At 34.6% G+C, this 16,830-nt stretch overlaps 1 protein-coding gene across 1 annotated transcript in view; it reads left to right on the top strand.

Annotated features, from left to right (window-relative positions):
• LOC128228364 (arrestin domain-containing protein 3-like) overlaps positions 1-12,738 on the top strand; it is a 36,412-nt gene extending 23,674 nt beyond the window's left edge. Inside the window, exons 4-7 of the mRNA XM_052939650.1 lie at positions 5,545-5,727; positions 8,143-8,325; positions 9,304-9,484; positions 9,797-12,738. Coding sequence (XP_052795610.1) covers positions 5,545-5,727; positions 8,143-8,325; positions 9,304-9,484; positions 9,797-9,933 — 684 coding nt within the window. The 3' untranslated portion in view covers positions 9,934-12,738. The remainder of the gene's footprint in view (positions 1-5,544; positions 5,728-8,142; positions 8,326-9,303; positions 9,485-9,796) is intronic.
• The last annotated feature ends 4,092 nt before the right edge of the window (positions 12,739-16,830 follow it).

The raw sequence follows: 16,830 nt of genomic DNA, 5'->3' as shown, positions 1-16,830 counted from the left end.
CACGTGACTTTCTGAATACCTAAAGTTCTATGTTGTTTTATATACTGCATTTTTTAAATAAGAGTTTTTTTGTTTAAAAAGTTTTCTTGGTAATCCATCAAAAAACACTTATTTTATTATTATTTTACTCTATGACATCGAAATTGCAGAAAAAATACAGTTATAATACGGAAAATATTTTGGTTTTAGTGGGGTGCAAACCCAAGCCGGTAAAGTCAATACAAAAAAAGAAAGTCTTAACATCACCTGAACCACTAGAAGATCAGGGGGCTTTGTTACATTATCTTGATATTTTGACATCTTGACCACACATTAATAACATCACAAGATAATGTAAATCAACCAATCACACAACAACAAAGAAAATTGTGGTCTTCAGAGACGATATTTGAGCAAATATCAACATTTGCTGAAGGGTTCCAACTTTAAGTATCTTAGTTTTAACACTCCTAGTGATATGCCACACTTCGGCATACACAGAAAGTGCTTTTTACAAAAACATGAGCAAGTACTTATCTGCGATTTTTCGCTTAACAACATTGGTGCTATGCTCCGCCCACTTATCATTAGCATTTAGTAAGTCAGTGGACCAATTTGGAATTTCATTGGTATTTCCTATACATTTTTTTTAAATCAACCATGTGGACCTCGGGAATTTATCAGACATTATGTGAGACTCTATCATAGTTATATACTCACTTTTATTTTTGTTCTCTTATTTTTTATTCTAAATGGCACTGAGACTTTAAATCATGTTTTATATCCATCTACAATTTATCAAACTCTCACCTGTTGTCATAAAAACATGTAGGTATGAGTTCCTTGCCAAAAATCTGATGATGTTTTAATTACAACATTAATTTTGCTTTTATTGTTCTTATTACATTTTCTTGTTTATGTGAACAAAGAGGTTTTATATAATTATCTTGACAAAACATAACCTTGTCTCATTCTGAGAGGCTTATTTATTGCAAATGAAGAGAGTTGTTAGGGTTCATAAGGCGTTGGCTTTTAGTGCTATTGTTATATAAGTAACATGTAATCATTTTATGCCTGGTTTATACACATATTTTGTCTCTGATCTGTGTGGCTGTTAATTGTCACTTTTCAAATTGAATGTAAGTTGGGGCTGCCCAGAATCAATTATTAATTGTTACATTAAAATGCAAACAAAACAACATGCAGTAGGACTTTGATTGTATTTTATGCTGCAAGTTAAATGCATGTTTTATTTTCAAGAACAGACATTGATGTCATTTACCAACATAATGTAAATAACAAGATGACTTGTACCCTATTACTTGACACTATATCGGAGTGCTTTGAAATAAATGTGCACATTGCCGTGGAATTTCATGATAAAGTTACCTGTGATGTGGGAACAGATTAGCCATCACTGCCAGATTGCAGCTTCCTGTCACTTAAGATATTGTCTGCATGGTAATATTTGTTTGTGTAATGACTGTGGAAACAAGAAACACATGACTGCTCAACCTATTTCAGTTTCATTGGTTCAGACAAATTACACCTTTATTAACTTACCTCATGGTGCCATCACTTTGTAAGGGGTGGAAATATAGATTTTCTCTTGTCATACTCATTCTACATAAATCTTACGGTGCTCCTTTTCCATTTGATTAAAAGACTCATGAAACTTTCTAGTTGTGAATATGTGACCAAGGGGATTTCAGCACCTTTCAATTTCATTTAGATCATAGTTATGGCCCCTGACTTAGTGGGAAATGAGCATACAGTGTGTTTCTTTGATTTTTTTCAACAGAAGATCAGGCCCGATTAGCAATGCTGAACACAATTATCTTTTCACTCAAAAATGGCCCTTTAAAATTCACAAACCTAAAGAAAACAAAAAAACATATATCAAAAACAAGTTTGTGATGTTTTGGAATCAAATTTAGACTTTATAGATATAGTGTCAAGCATTGTAAGTTGAGTTCCTAGGGTTTGCCAATTAATGCTGTAAGAAAAAGGTTTTACCCCTTAACTTTGTGAAGAGTGTTCTGTCTGTATGAAAATGTGTGTCGCTTGTTACAAGGTGTAGCCTTAAAAGTATTTGGCATCAGGCCATCAGCCATGGTCAAGAAAGTTCATGTATATTTTTATTCATTGAAAGGTGTACACTTGAGTTTTGCTTGACAGTTTAACTATGTAGTAAGACTCGAGCCCTTATGTGAACAGATTGAGGCCCTTTATTATTTTCAGTGACATATACTAACCTTAAAAGTGGCAAATATATCAAAGTTGGGGCATCCAATCCCCTATGGACACTATTCTAGCTGAGATTAAAAAATTGACAATAAAACGCTTCAAGTCATAATGTAACAAGAGTGCCAACTGTTGCAAAATACACCTGTCCTTTCTTTAGGACACCAAGTTTGGTGATGACAGGTTGTACGTTAACCAAGGCAAGGCTTCTTAAGTTATTAATCGGTCAAGACTGATTTAGGTAATTTATGTAATTAAAGGGCAATTACTGTCGAGTGACTTGAGCAATGTGGCTGGTTATTGAACTTGTCCAAGGTATTATACCAGTCTGTACGAAAGTTCGTCAGACCTCGGCTCCCGCCAGTAATAAATGCCGAGGTCCGACAATCGCAGCTATATTGTAGGCCCGCGTGTCCGGCAATAATTTTTGGGGCAAAATGATTTAATAGATATGTTTCAAACGTGCATCTTGTTAATTTTAATAACTAAACTATGTTTACTTGATCAAACAAACTTAATCAGGGCGTTTATCGACCCAAGCTCCCCGGGTTTTGATGCACAGAAATCATAAATGATAAACATAAATTTGTAATATTAATGATTTGAAAGGAGCCGCAAGGCATAAGCTAAATGCCTTTTAAATCAATTAAAGACAAGAGCAATTAACACCCGAAGTGACAACTGATTATCGATCTGGAATCTAAACGGTTTCCATGTCAATTAGCAGAACTTAAACTCAATGACATGATAACTCCGCCCATAATGCAAATTTACGGATACCTCTGGCTTTTTCCCTTAGCACGATGGTTTAAAACACAACAATGCTTAAATATATTTTGTTTTAGTTTTATTATACCATGTCTATATCAATCTAAAAAAATATTTGTATTAGTTTTTAATGGTCTAAAAAGCGCGGGAAACACTGGTGCACGCTTACCGTCTGTCAATTTTAATGAAAGTGAAAGGAGAACTGCTAAAAACGTTGTCAGTGTACAGTAAAGTTTTATAATATAATAGTTTTATTGTTATCCCATTTATGAAAAAATTAAAACAGTGTTGCAATATATGACAATAGGAACGTTGTATGTTTTTGTTTACTTCCGGACAAAATGAAAAACATGAAAGTGAAACTGAAGGTAGAAATGAGAGATGTCGGTGCAACTCAACAATCACTGTTGCATGTAGGATTCTGACAAGGATGCATAGGGTTACATAACCCATAGTACATGCATAATTCCTGTTTCACGGAACATGTATTAAATAAACAATACGTTCATAAACGTCAGAACATAAGTTTTGACCCTGGGAATTTTTTAACCACCTACATGTAAGAGCAGGAAATAAGAAAACAAGTTTTAGTCCAGTGCTCCAGCTAGGCCTAAATAGCAGGGCATGGCACCCTGCTGTCCTTTTCCAGCCTTCTGCTGCCTTTTTACAACACCCTTCTGTGCCCTTTTGTTTGACAGAGCAAAAATTCAGAAATTAAAGTTTAAAAAATATACATAATTTTGACACTAATTAAATTAAAGATCAAACAGCTAAGGTGTTCATAGCAAACTTCTGATTACTTTAGTATTGAAAGAAGTTACTACACATACACAATAAGGAATGAACATTTTCCTCTTGCAATTATGCCCCATTAAGGCTCATTCAATGCCTTCAAGAGCCCTTTAATGGCCTAGCACCCTACCCTTTTCAAATACTGATTGGAGCAGTAACGGGATTACTATTAAGTTATATTGATCAATTTTTTCTCTTACTTGAGATTTTTATAGAATGAAAAGTGGATTAATACACAGCTGATTCTTATAAAACACTGGATTTTTTTTTTTTTTAAATTTAAGTTTTGGAATTATAGATAATCATGTACCTTGCAATGCCATCTTATGACAGATGAGAACTATAACCTATGAAAAAAGAACAAGTATTTAGAAAACACGGACAATGACACTTGAAGATCTGATTTTGACTCTTGGGTTTTATAGACCCTGTTGAAAGACCTGACTTTCACTAAAATGTACATAAAATGTTTGGTCCTGCAAAAACTGGTCCGGTCCTGCAATATAGACTGTATTGCAGGACCTCGTGTCCTGCAATGTGATAATGTCTTTCGTACAGACTGTTATACCCATACACATTCATACCAAATTTGGTGATGATTGGACAAATGCTTTTAAATTTATTTATCTGACTACATACTTGATGCAGCTCGAAGCTCTGTACAGTGCATGTGAAACTATAACACATCTTGTCCTATGAGCAGGCGTATAAAAATCTAGTTCTCTGTACACTTGGTCAATTTGATATGAGCATGTCTTTGAGATGATAATATTTAACGTACAGTTGGTACTTTCAGTACAGCTTATGAAAAATGATGTTGCATCCCAAATGTGAGACAATCATGAGTTAACATTCATACATATTAATAATAAATTAATACGTTCCATTCTTCATCATAAGCATGTGGCTGCTAATAGTGGAATCAGTCTTAATTAATAGTTCCTTTGATCAATGGCTTAATATCTGATCTCTCATTATTTGGAAGATTTCAAGTATTTATCATTTTCTATTGAAATTGGAGCCAAAGCCAATTGAAAAAGCTGTTCTGTCAATGCCGGGTCATCAGATTACATTCAAGCGAGTGTAGGATGATATCCCCCCCCCCCCCCCCGGATGATTGCCCCCCCCCCCCCCCCCCCCCAGACATTAGCCCCTAGGACCATATCCCCCCCCGGGATGATAGCCCTCCCAGACAATAGCCCCCCCCCCCCCCCAGACAATAGCCCCCCTGCATATATATAAACTACTTTACATATAAAACATCTTCAAAAGAAATAAAACATATAATGTCATTATCGCATTAAGGATTATCACCCTATTAAATAATTAAAGGTCAATGCAAATGATAATTAAAGGTGAGAACTTACTGATCAAAGATTATTAAATAAGTGCTTAGTCAACAAATAAAAGAGAAAACAATTAACTTTTAAAATAATAAATGTTTCATTGTAAAATCACATGCTTTTTCCATTTATTTTTCACTATTCATGATTTTTTTTTCATTGATTTATGCCTTTGGGTTGTTTCATTTTATAATAAAAATCATTGTTTTGCAAATTTGCTTAAATGAACTGGTTGTAATATGCATTTTAATATTGGGGGGGGATATCGTCCGTTTTTTCACTAAGACGGGGGGGGGGGGGGGGGGGGGGGCTATCTTCCGGGAGGGCTATGGTCCTAGGGGCTAATGTCTGGGGGGGCAATCATCCGGGGGGGATATTATCCGTACCTCCATTCAAGCACCTTGTTTCCCATCCACAGGTTGCAGTGCAGGGTGAGAACGAGAAGAACCTGTGTTGCCTGTGCTGCAAGTCTGGACCGATACACGCCCTGTTCCGGGTGGACAGGGCGGGGTACGTGCCGGGAGACACCATCTACCTGAATGCGGAGATCTCCAACCACTCAACTCGCCGCATGAAGGCCTCTCGTGTCCGTCTCATCATGGTACTGTATGTTACAATCCTGAAACAGTTACGATATTACAGTACAGTGAAACTGCGTTCCCTCAAACAAGCGGTCGTTCGAGAACCGGCGTTCCCTCGAGGTCAGAGCTTGGTCCCAAACTTTTTTCCTTCTATTTTCATATAAAATATACCCATGCTGCATCGAAACCTAATTATGTCAAGCAGTCGAGCAATATCCTTGGTCCCAAGTACACAAATTGTGCACAAAACCTTATGGCTCCCTCAAGGACATGATTTCACACTTTTATCCGAACGCGTGTTCCAAAATAAACAAACAATTGCTAGGTGTTAAAATTTTCGCAAGTTGTAAAAATTGCAATGACAGTTGAAAGGCAATTTGATAAGGTGTGAAAAACCGTTTTTCACTGGAACGCATGACCGATATTAGTTGATATGGGCATTTGAGATGATAATTATGAGAAGTTAATGACGAGAAGTTAACGCTTTAGATGTGATCAGAGGTTCTTTGAATTCAATGCCGATGCTGACCGTGATCTTCAGACACTCTGTACACTGTCGCGTCACATTACGATTGAACAGTTTCGCGAAACCGACAAGATGCGCCAATCAACAATCCTTGATTTTGCGAAACTTAAATCTGACTGATGTGACTGATGCCACAATATGTACTGTCATTCAAATGTTGCTTGTTACGAACATGTGCTTTTTTGTTAAAATAAACATTTCTATGTATTCATTTATTGTTTTTTTCTTTTGCGTTTTACATTTAGTTTACGTAAACCTTTGAACATATTAGCGATTTCCACAACGTAACACATAATCGGTGTCTTAGTAAACAGTCTGTTTGACGACTTCAAACTTAAAATACACTGAAATATATTTCATATCAAACTGAAAAATTGAAAATCGGGTCGTTCGAAACATCGGTTCCCTCGAGGGTTTGGCTTAGTCCCTGGCGACCTCGAGCGATCGCAGTTTTACTGTATATGGTATAATGGTACAGTATGTTACAATCCTGAAACAGTTACGATATAACAGTATATGGTATAATGGTACAGTATGTTACAATCATGAAACAGTTACGATATTACGGTATATGGTATAATGGTACAGTACGTTACAATCATGAAACAGTTACGGTATATGGTATCATGGTACAGTATGTTACAATCATGAAATAGTTACGGTATATGGTATCGTGGTACAGTATGTTACAATCATGAAATAGTTACAGTATAAGGTATAATGGTACAGTATGTTACAATCATGAAACAGTTACGGTATATGGTATAATGGTACAGTATGTTACAATCATGAAACAGTTACGGTATATGGTATCATGGTACAGTATGTTACAATCATGAAACAGTTACGGTATATGGTATAATGGTACAGTATGTTAAAATCATGAAACAGTTACGGTATATGGTATCATGGTACAGTATGTTACATTCATGAAATAGTTATGGTATATGGTATAATGGTACAGTATGTTACAATCATGAAACAGTTACGGTATATGGTATAATGGTACAGTATGTTACAATCATGAAACAGTTACGGTATATCGTATCATGGTACAGTATGTTACAATTATGAAACAGTTACGGTATATGGTATAATGGTACAGTATGTTAAAATCATGAAACAGTTACGGTATTTGGTATCATGGTACAGTATGTTACATTCATGAAACAGTTACGGTATATGGTATCATGGTACAGTATGTTACAATCATGAAATAGTTACGGTATATGGTATAATGGTACAGTATGTTACAATCATGAAATAGTTATGGTATAATGGTACAGTATGTTACAATCATGAAACAGTTACGGTATATGGTATAATGGTACAGTATGTTACAATCATGAAACAGTTACGGTATATGGTATAATGGCACAGTATGTTACATTCATGAAACAGTTACGGTATATGGTATAATGGTACAGTATGTTAAAATCATGAAACAGTTACGGTATATGGTATAATGGTACAGTATGTTACAATCATGAAATAGTTATTATATAATGGTACAGTATGTTACAATCATGAAACAGTTACGGTATATGGTATCATGGTACAGTATGTTACAATCATGAAACAGTTACGGTATATGGTATCATGGTACAGTATGTTACAATCATGAAACAGTTACGGTATATGGTATAATGGTACAGTATGTTAAAATCATGAAACAGTTACGGTATATGGTATCATGGTACAGTATGCTACAATCCTGAAATAGTTACAGTATATGGTTTCATGTGGTCAATGTATTATAGATTGAACATCACATTTACAGTTTTTCGTGCACAATTTTTAATGGTAAATAATGATTCTTAAGCAAGTTATAGTATTCTCACGTACAGTAACAAGGAATACAGTATGCTACAACTTAAAGTCAGCATAAAATATAACATAATATTTTTAGACCACAGTATACCATGCAACAACCAAATCGCGCACAGAGAGAAAGGATGTAGCTATGGTAAATAAGGGTGAGATATCACCAGGGGGGAGTGTGACGTGGTCGGGGGAGCCGATGGTCGTCCCTGCTGTTCCCCCATCTTACCTGGTTGGATGCAGCATCATAGACATCAGATACATTCTACAGGTTCCTACATAAAAGTATTTATTATGTTAAACTTAGAAATTCTGAAGGTTTTTTTAAGGATGGTAGTGTTAAGTCTTATTTTAAGAAGTTCTATCCTACGTTCAAAAAAGAAACCAAAGCATAATGTTAACAATAATATGATACAGGTCACCAGAAAATTGTCCTATCACAATATTCCCTATCTACTCTGAAAATTTTGTCATGGTTGTCTTTTAAAGTCAGGGAAGCTACAATTTTAAAACAAGTTGTTCATTTCCAGATTGTTTTCATTCTACTAAGGGATGCAAACGAATGGCAAAATTGATATTTGAATATGCGGTTATTCTTTCGATCGATTATTCGAATATTCGATTACCAAAATACTATTTTGGAAGATGTAGTAAACTACTATTATTATTCGCTTAAGTTATTGCCGGGGTAATTTTACCCTACTTTTTTGTAGCGGCGGACCCTGATTTCCCCAAATGAGCCTTTGAAATATGCAATTTTCAGGAAGAAAAAAAAAACAATACATTTTAAACAGACAAACAACGAAATCGAATAATTTCAATTCCGCAGCCTTTATATTTGTAAAAAATGTGAAACAAGATGGATTCCTAGTCAAAACGCATTTTGCGCCGACGGAGGGTCTTTCCGTAGGACAAGCAGCCTCGTTCTGAGATTGACCTCATTAGTACGAGTACCCTGAGTATCATTTATCTTTTTTCGAAGATTCGAATACCGATTTTGACATTCGAATACCAAACGTTTGATTGAATATTCGAATATTCGTTTGCATCCCTAATTTTAATACCTCAGGTCAGCACTAGAAATAAAACAATTAAGAAATGATAATGTTAATGATGGTATTACAAGGTTTTTGAAGGGCTTGAAATCAACTAAAGTATATTCTCTGCAATCCAACTGTATTTTATAGCCAAAGTCAACTGTAGATAAATTGAGTGTTCAATGTGATATAGAGCTTGTATTGTGTTGTAGCTGGAAGTCGACCCAGCAGGGCCTGGATTTGACCTTGAGGTTCCGCTGGAGGTGATCGTGGGCACCATCCCTCTACGACAGGTGGTGCAGCAGTACTACCCAATGCCCCAGCCTACCCTCTCACCACCATCTGCCCCACCCCTTTCACAGCCTGCAGGTGCATCTGCTCCATTCAACCTCCGTAAGTGGATCTGATCTGCGTGATCTTGTTTGCTTAACTGTATTGTATTCTAAAGTCTTAAGGCATAGCCAACTTATAAAATATTCTTATAAAAACATAGAATATCAATGAAAGATATAAGTAATAAAAAGTTAAAATAAATGAGTAAGGCTTTAAGTGAGTATTTTTGTCAGTAATAAACAGTCATGGTTACATATAGTTTTTTCGACTGGTATTCATATGCTTGTGTCTTATCATAAATATGTAATTCAACAACTATGTCATACTGTGTAAAATACTAACCTGTCTTTACAATGCTCTTTTGAACTGCAGCCCCTCCAAGTTACGCTGAGTGTGTGTTTGGGAAGGTGGGAGTACGTGAGGATGAGGATAGCGACCACATGGGCGGCGATGTCGACTTCGCACCCAGCTACGCGTACTACGACTGGTCCAAGTCTAATGTGAGATAGACATACTCATCGACAAACAGGATGACTATTTGTCTACATAATCACTTCAGCTTTAATGAGAATCCAGACAAATGCTGAACTTATGTTATTTTTAAGTTTAAGAAGATTGTGTCTTTTTTTTGATAGCTACATACCCTTTCATTTTAGAAAAAGGTTATCAACACTATTCCATGTACAATTTTTAGTTTACATAAAGCCATGTTACATGAATTATTTTACTGTAGTGATATACATATTTAGGTTGGTTCTCTGTTGTATTAACAATATATTTTCATCTATTTTATAATCTATTTGTTTGTTAGTGATAAATTGTGCCGGCCTTCTTGATATATATCTTGTTTATGTAACTGTTTTCTTAAAATTACTTGTTTATATGACCGGTTTCTTAAAATTCCTTGTTTATATCACTTGTTTCTTATTATTGCTTGTTTATATGACTTGTTCCTTATTATTGCCTGTTTATGTGACTTGTTCCTTAATTTGCTTGTTTATATCACTGGTTCCATGTGTGTTTTAACAATACCTCAGTACTCCTAGTGTATCCATATTTATTAAAAAAAGAGATTAACAATGTGTTATTATATGACTGTATGAAACATGCATTATGTAATCCTTATGAAGTCTGTAGTGCTCGTGACGATCAGGGGAAATGAGCAAGAAATAAGTGTATGTGGCTCAATAGAGACATGTGAAATATATATTTATATGTATATGTATCTTATATCTGCCTCAAACAAACTGCAATAAACACACATTAAATAGATCTAAATAATAACTTTAATAAACAAAGACATTTTCTAATAAGATCTATTATCCAAAGGAATCCATATACATGAGATATTAAACATGTGATACTCATTTTCCACTAAAAAGCCTGTTGTTATCTCTTGATCTCTCCCCCTCACCTATTATTTTGATCGACATGATTAAATATTCTAAGTACCCGGTACACAAAATATGATACTGTACTTCATGACTGTTAATCTAGTTGACGTTTTCTGTGATCACATATCTAGATTTATTCTTGGTGTTGTGAAAAAGTGACAGCTATCATCTTACAATCAACATGGCACAAATACATCTTCAGCTCAATATATGATATATGTATATATCCACATGCCTATCATGTTATACCTTTAATCCCATGTATTTGCAATACATACTATTTATTTTTTTCTGTTTGAAAGAAGTGGGAGCTAAATTATTCCCACTGATTTGCAATTAACCAGCATTCATGTGTTTAGGTTAAAACAGATAAACCCAGCTGTTTTTCGTATATACTCGGCAAAAAAAATCATGCGACATGGTATATAACTGAAAAATATGTACTTCGATCTTTTCCTGTATTATAACATATGAAATGATAATCTTAGCCAGTGTTTTTGCTACCAAATTCAGAATGATTCATTGTTTATGACAAAATGTTCTGTTTGTCTTCGCAAAACATGAAAAGTAGAAAGAATAGTCCTGTTTTCTTTAATGTTCAAACAAAGTTCACTTGAAAGTACAAGCTCATTGAACAAATGATGGTGATAAGGCAATTACAATGATTTGGCAACAATAACACAATGTTAAAAATGACGGGGCAGCATACTTTGCATTCATGGCGTAGAAATATGTCGGCAATGTCATTTAGTATTTTGTACTTTCAGATAGATAGTGTAACAAAAATAATTTTATTAATTAAATATACGGTTATTTAACAATAATGTCAAACAGACTATGTCTATCCATGAATAGCTATGTCCATACAAACGCTGGTATTAAATGTTAATTCTTTCTGTGAAAGATCATTCAGTAGTTTCAATCCTGATTGAAATGAAAAGCCCGAGCCTGACAATGGTTGATCATTGTTCTTAATTTGAAGCGGTATTTCATGTTTATACAGGAAGTTTTCTTCTTCAAACTCTTGGATGGAAGAGGATCTAAATTAAAACATAAGCCAATCTACACAATAATCTGTCAAATGAAATATCCAAATAACTACACATTTAAGGAAAAATTTGAAATCTTGAAATTTGACTTTGCTGTTTTTAAATTAAAATTGTGTCTTTTGACATCAGACCCCTACACCTACCCATATCAAATAAAAAAAAATATGCTGTAAATGATCAATGAATAGCGATTCTTACACATATTAGGGTAGGTAAGAGCTTAAAGTGACACTCTTATTCAAAATCACTACCTACACATGTTTAACAAACCGTGTGTATTCAATAGCAGAAAACGCAAAAAAATATTAAATGACTGGTGAGTGATAAAAGATTTACTATGATCTACTATTGTTTCATAAGGTAAAAATACCATGTTTTCTGTACCTTTCTTTCAAATTAAACTTGTTATCCTTCATAAGAAATCATTGTTGTCGACATTTATTCATTCTTTTTGGTATATTAAAACAATTGTATTAATTGTGTTAAATCTTATTTGGGAGTAAGAATGCATCTTTAAATTTTCCAAAAATGTATAGCTCTTGTAATGGGTAAATATTAGATTAGAAATATTAATACTTAAATTCATTGTTCCAGGATTTTTTGCCGAATATGTATTTGAAGTCTTTTTCTGATTTTATCCAGATATCTTAACTTGATAAGTAAATGTTTAAGATGTTAATGATTTTATTATAGTAAAAGTATTTAGATTTAGGTTAATATTTTTATTGTTTGTTGTTGTTTAGTGGTAACTGTGTAACAATTTGTCTTCAAACAGTGTCGGAATCTTGTGAACTTTGGGGTTTTATTTACAAAATTGATGGTACTATTGATTCTAAACATGACAATTTTGTAATAAACATATTCAAACAGATGTTATGTTTGTTTTATTGCTTGAGAAGTAACACAAGTATGCAGAAGATGGCTTTGAATGTAGCCTGCTTACCATGGCAGACCGGTTGTCTGGCAGCGTTGTTGCCCATGGCTGCACACTTTCCTGTCCACTCTATAACCTTCCAATCCTGGTTACAATGTTGATTGGCATAGTAACAGCCAGATTACACTCTTCACTCAGGAGTAAAGGCCCTTTCAATGCCAATTCACCCATAACAGCCATAACAGCTATATTTCAAATTTTTTACTTTCTATGTTGCATGTTTTTCTCCAAATATGCAAGGAGTAGATACAATCATTGATTTAAAATGATATTTTACTATGGCCTATGACTGTGCTATAATAAGGAATTTAATTTATATGAAAATATCTGCATACACTATGGTGCATAAAAGATAACTTTGATTGGTTCAATGATGATGGGCACTCCTGACAGGCAACATATTGGATTTGCAGAGTATTAATTTTATGAATTATGAGTGGAATTTATATGATTTTAAAATGTGTGCAATAAGGATGCTTGTGATATATAACTTTAAAAGTTCAATGCATATACTGGATGGAGTGTGGTAGCTTTTACCTTATTGCATATTGAAACATTTACACCTCCATTTGGATACTTGTATACAGGTATGAGCGTCACTTTTAAGCTCTACTGGCCAAAGGTCAAAAAGAGCTGATATGATGGACAATGTCTGTCGTCTATGCGTTTGTGCATCTGTAAAAAATTGCTTATGAATGCAATGATCTTTAGATTTGATTGTATCTTAAGGGCCTTTCACAGTGCAAAAGTTGTTTGAAAGACCAAAACAAAATGTTTTTAAAAAAATCATGCTTTATTTTTTAAATAGTTTTAAGGTTCAATATTTAGCAAGCATAATACAAACATCCTTTGCAACATATGTAGGTGTTATAAGGAGTTGCACAAATTTTACGCAAGAGTTTCAATCAAAAACAATTTTCATTTTTTTCAGAAATGCAGTTATACAAAATGAATACATTTTTGTGTAAAGATAGTCAACACAATCCTTTCAACAATGTCTTGTGACTTAGTGGTGATTGCAGCTATTTTAAGAAAAATATTTGTATTTTGGTAACCAGGAATTGAGTTTAATTCACTACTTTTCACTTTTCTATTGATATCTTTCTTATTTGAAAAGATATCATTAAGAAACCACAAGAGATTGAATATAGAGTAGTCTGGAGCATTTTGACACAAAAATATGCATATATTGTCATTAGACTCTTTAAAAATATGCAAATCATTTTAAATCCAAAATCTGATAAATTCTTCTTTTGTAAAAGTTCGTTACTTCGTTACAATCGCAAAACATTTTTTTAAGGGATGCATGTTTTACTCCAGAAAAAGATTGATCCTCAAAAATAAATAAAACATGAACTTTCAAAACATTTTAATTTTTAGCTCACCTGTCACGTAGTGACAAGGTGAGCTTTTGTGATCACTCTTCGTCCGTCGTCCATCCGTCCGTCCGTCCGTCCGTCCGTCCGTTCACAATTGCTTGTGAACACAATAGAGGTCACAATTTTGACCTAATCTTTATGAAACTTTTTCAGACTGATCATTTCTATAAAATCTAGGTCAAGTTCGATATTGGGTCATCTGGGGTCAAAAACTAGGTCACTAGGTCAATTAGTAGAAAAACCTTGTGAACACAATAGAGGTCACAATTTTAGCCTAATCTCAATGCAACTTGGTCAGAATGGTCATCTCTATAAAATCTAGGTCAAGTTCGATATTGGGTCATCCGCGGTCAATAATTAGGTCACTAGGTCAATTAGTAGAAACACCTTGTGAACACAATAGAGGTCACAATTTTAGCCTAATCTCAATGCAACTTGGTCAGAATGATCATCTCTTTAAAATGTAGGTCAAGTTCGATATTGGGTCATCCGCGGTCAACAACTAGGTCACTAGGTCAATTAGTACAAAAACCTTGTGAACACAATAGAGGTCACAATTTTAGCCTAATCTCAATGCAACTTGGTCAGAATAATCATCTCTATAAAATCTAGGTCAAGTTCGATATTGGGTCATCCGCAGTCAATAACTAGGTCACTAGGTCAATTATTAGAAAAACCTTGTGAACACAACAGAGGTCACAATTTTGACCTAATCTTTATGAAACTTGGTCAGACTGATCATCTCTATGAAATCTAGGTCAAGTTCGATATTGGGTCATCTTGGGTCAAAAACTAGGTCAGTAGGTCAATTAGTAGAAATACCTTGTGAACACATTAGAGGTCACAATTTTAGCCTAATCTCAACGCAACTTGGTCAGAATGATCATCTCTATAAAATCTAGGTCAAGTTCGATATTGGGTCATCCGCGGTCAATAACTAGGTCACTAGGTCAATTAGTAGAAAAACCTTGTGAACACAATAGAGGTCACAATTTTAGCCTAATCTCAATGCAAATTGGTCAGAATGATCATCGCTGTAAAATGTAGGTCAAGTTTGATATTGGGTCATTCACGGTCAATAACTAGGTCACTAGGTCAATTAGTACAAAAACCTTGTGAACACAATAGAGGTCACAATTTTAGCCTAATCTCAATGCAACTTGGTCAGAATGATCATCTCTATAAAATCTAGGTCAAGTTCGATATTGGGTTATCCGCGGTCAATAACTAGGTCACTAGGTCAATTAGTACAAAAACCTTGTGAACACAATAGAGGTCACAATTTTAGGCTAATCTTAATGCAACTTGGTCAGAATGATCATCTCTATAAAATCTGGGTCAAGTTCGATATTGGGTCATACGCAGTCAATAACTAGGTCACTAGGTCAATTATTAGAAAAACCTTGTGAACAAAATAGAGGTCACAATTTTAGCCTTATCTTAATGAAACTTGGTCAGAATGATCATCTTAACATAAGCTAGGTCAAGTTCCATATTGGGTCAACCCAGGTCAAAAACTAGGTCACTAGGTCAATTAGTAGAAAAACCTTGTGAACACAATAGAGGTCACAATTTTAGCCTAATCTCAATGCAACTTGGTCAGAATGATCATTTCTATAAAATGTAGGTCAAGTCCGATATTGGGTCATCCGCGGTCAACAACTAGGTCACTAGGTCAATTAGTACAAAAACCTTGTGAACACAATAGAGGTCACAATTTTAGGCTAATCTTAATGCAACTTGGTCAGAATGATCATCTCTATAAAATCTGGGTCAAGTTCGATATTGGGTCATACGCAGTCAATAACTAGGTCACTAGGTCAATTATTAGAAAAACCTTGTGAACAAAATAGAGGTCACAATTTTAGCCTTATCTTAATGAAACTTGGTCAGAATGATCATCTTAACATAAGCTAGGTCAAGTTCCATATTGGGTCAACCCAGGTCAAAAACTAGGTCACTAGGTCAATTAGTAGAAAAACCTTGTGAACACAATAGAGGTCACAATTTTAGCCTAATCTCAATGCAACTTGGTCAGAATGATCATTTCTATAAAATGTAGGTCAAGTCCGATATTGGGTCATCCGCGGTCAACAACTAGGTCACTAGGTCAATTAGTACAAAAACCTTGTGAACACAATAGAGGTCACAATTTTAGCCTAATCTCAATGCAAGTTGGTCAGAATAATCATCTCTATAAAATCTAGGTCAAGTTCGATATTGGGTCATCCGCAGTCAATAACTAGGTCACTAGGTCAATTATTAGAAAAACCTTGTGAACACAACAGAGGTCACAATTTTGACCTAATCTTTATGAAACTTGGTCAGACTGATCATCTCTATGAAATATAGGTCAAGTTCGATATTGGGTCATCTGGGGTCAAAAACTAGGTCAGTAGGTCAATTAGTAGAAATACCTTGTGAACACATTAGAGGTCACAATTTTAGCCTAATCTTAATGCAACTTGGTCAGAATGATCATCTCTATAAAATCTGGGTCAAGTTCGATATTGGGTCATACGCAGTCAATAACTAGGTCACTAGGTCAATTATTAGAAAAACCTTGTGAACAAAATAGAGGTCACAATTTTAGCCTTATCTTAATGAAACTTGGTCAGAATGATCATCTTAACATAAGCTAGGTCAAGTT

The sequence above is a fragment of the Mya arenaria genome, chromosome 3 (genome assembly GCF_026914265.1).
Source record: "Mya arenaria isolate MELC-2E11 chromosome 3, ASM2691426v1".
NCBI classification, from domain to species: domain Eukaryota; kingdom Metazoa; phylum Mollusca; class Bivalvia; order Myida; family Myidae; genus Mya; species Mya arenaria.
Note: the sequence above shows the minus strand (reverse complement) of the source record. Positions and strands in the feature narration are given on the sequence as shown.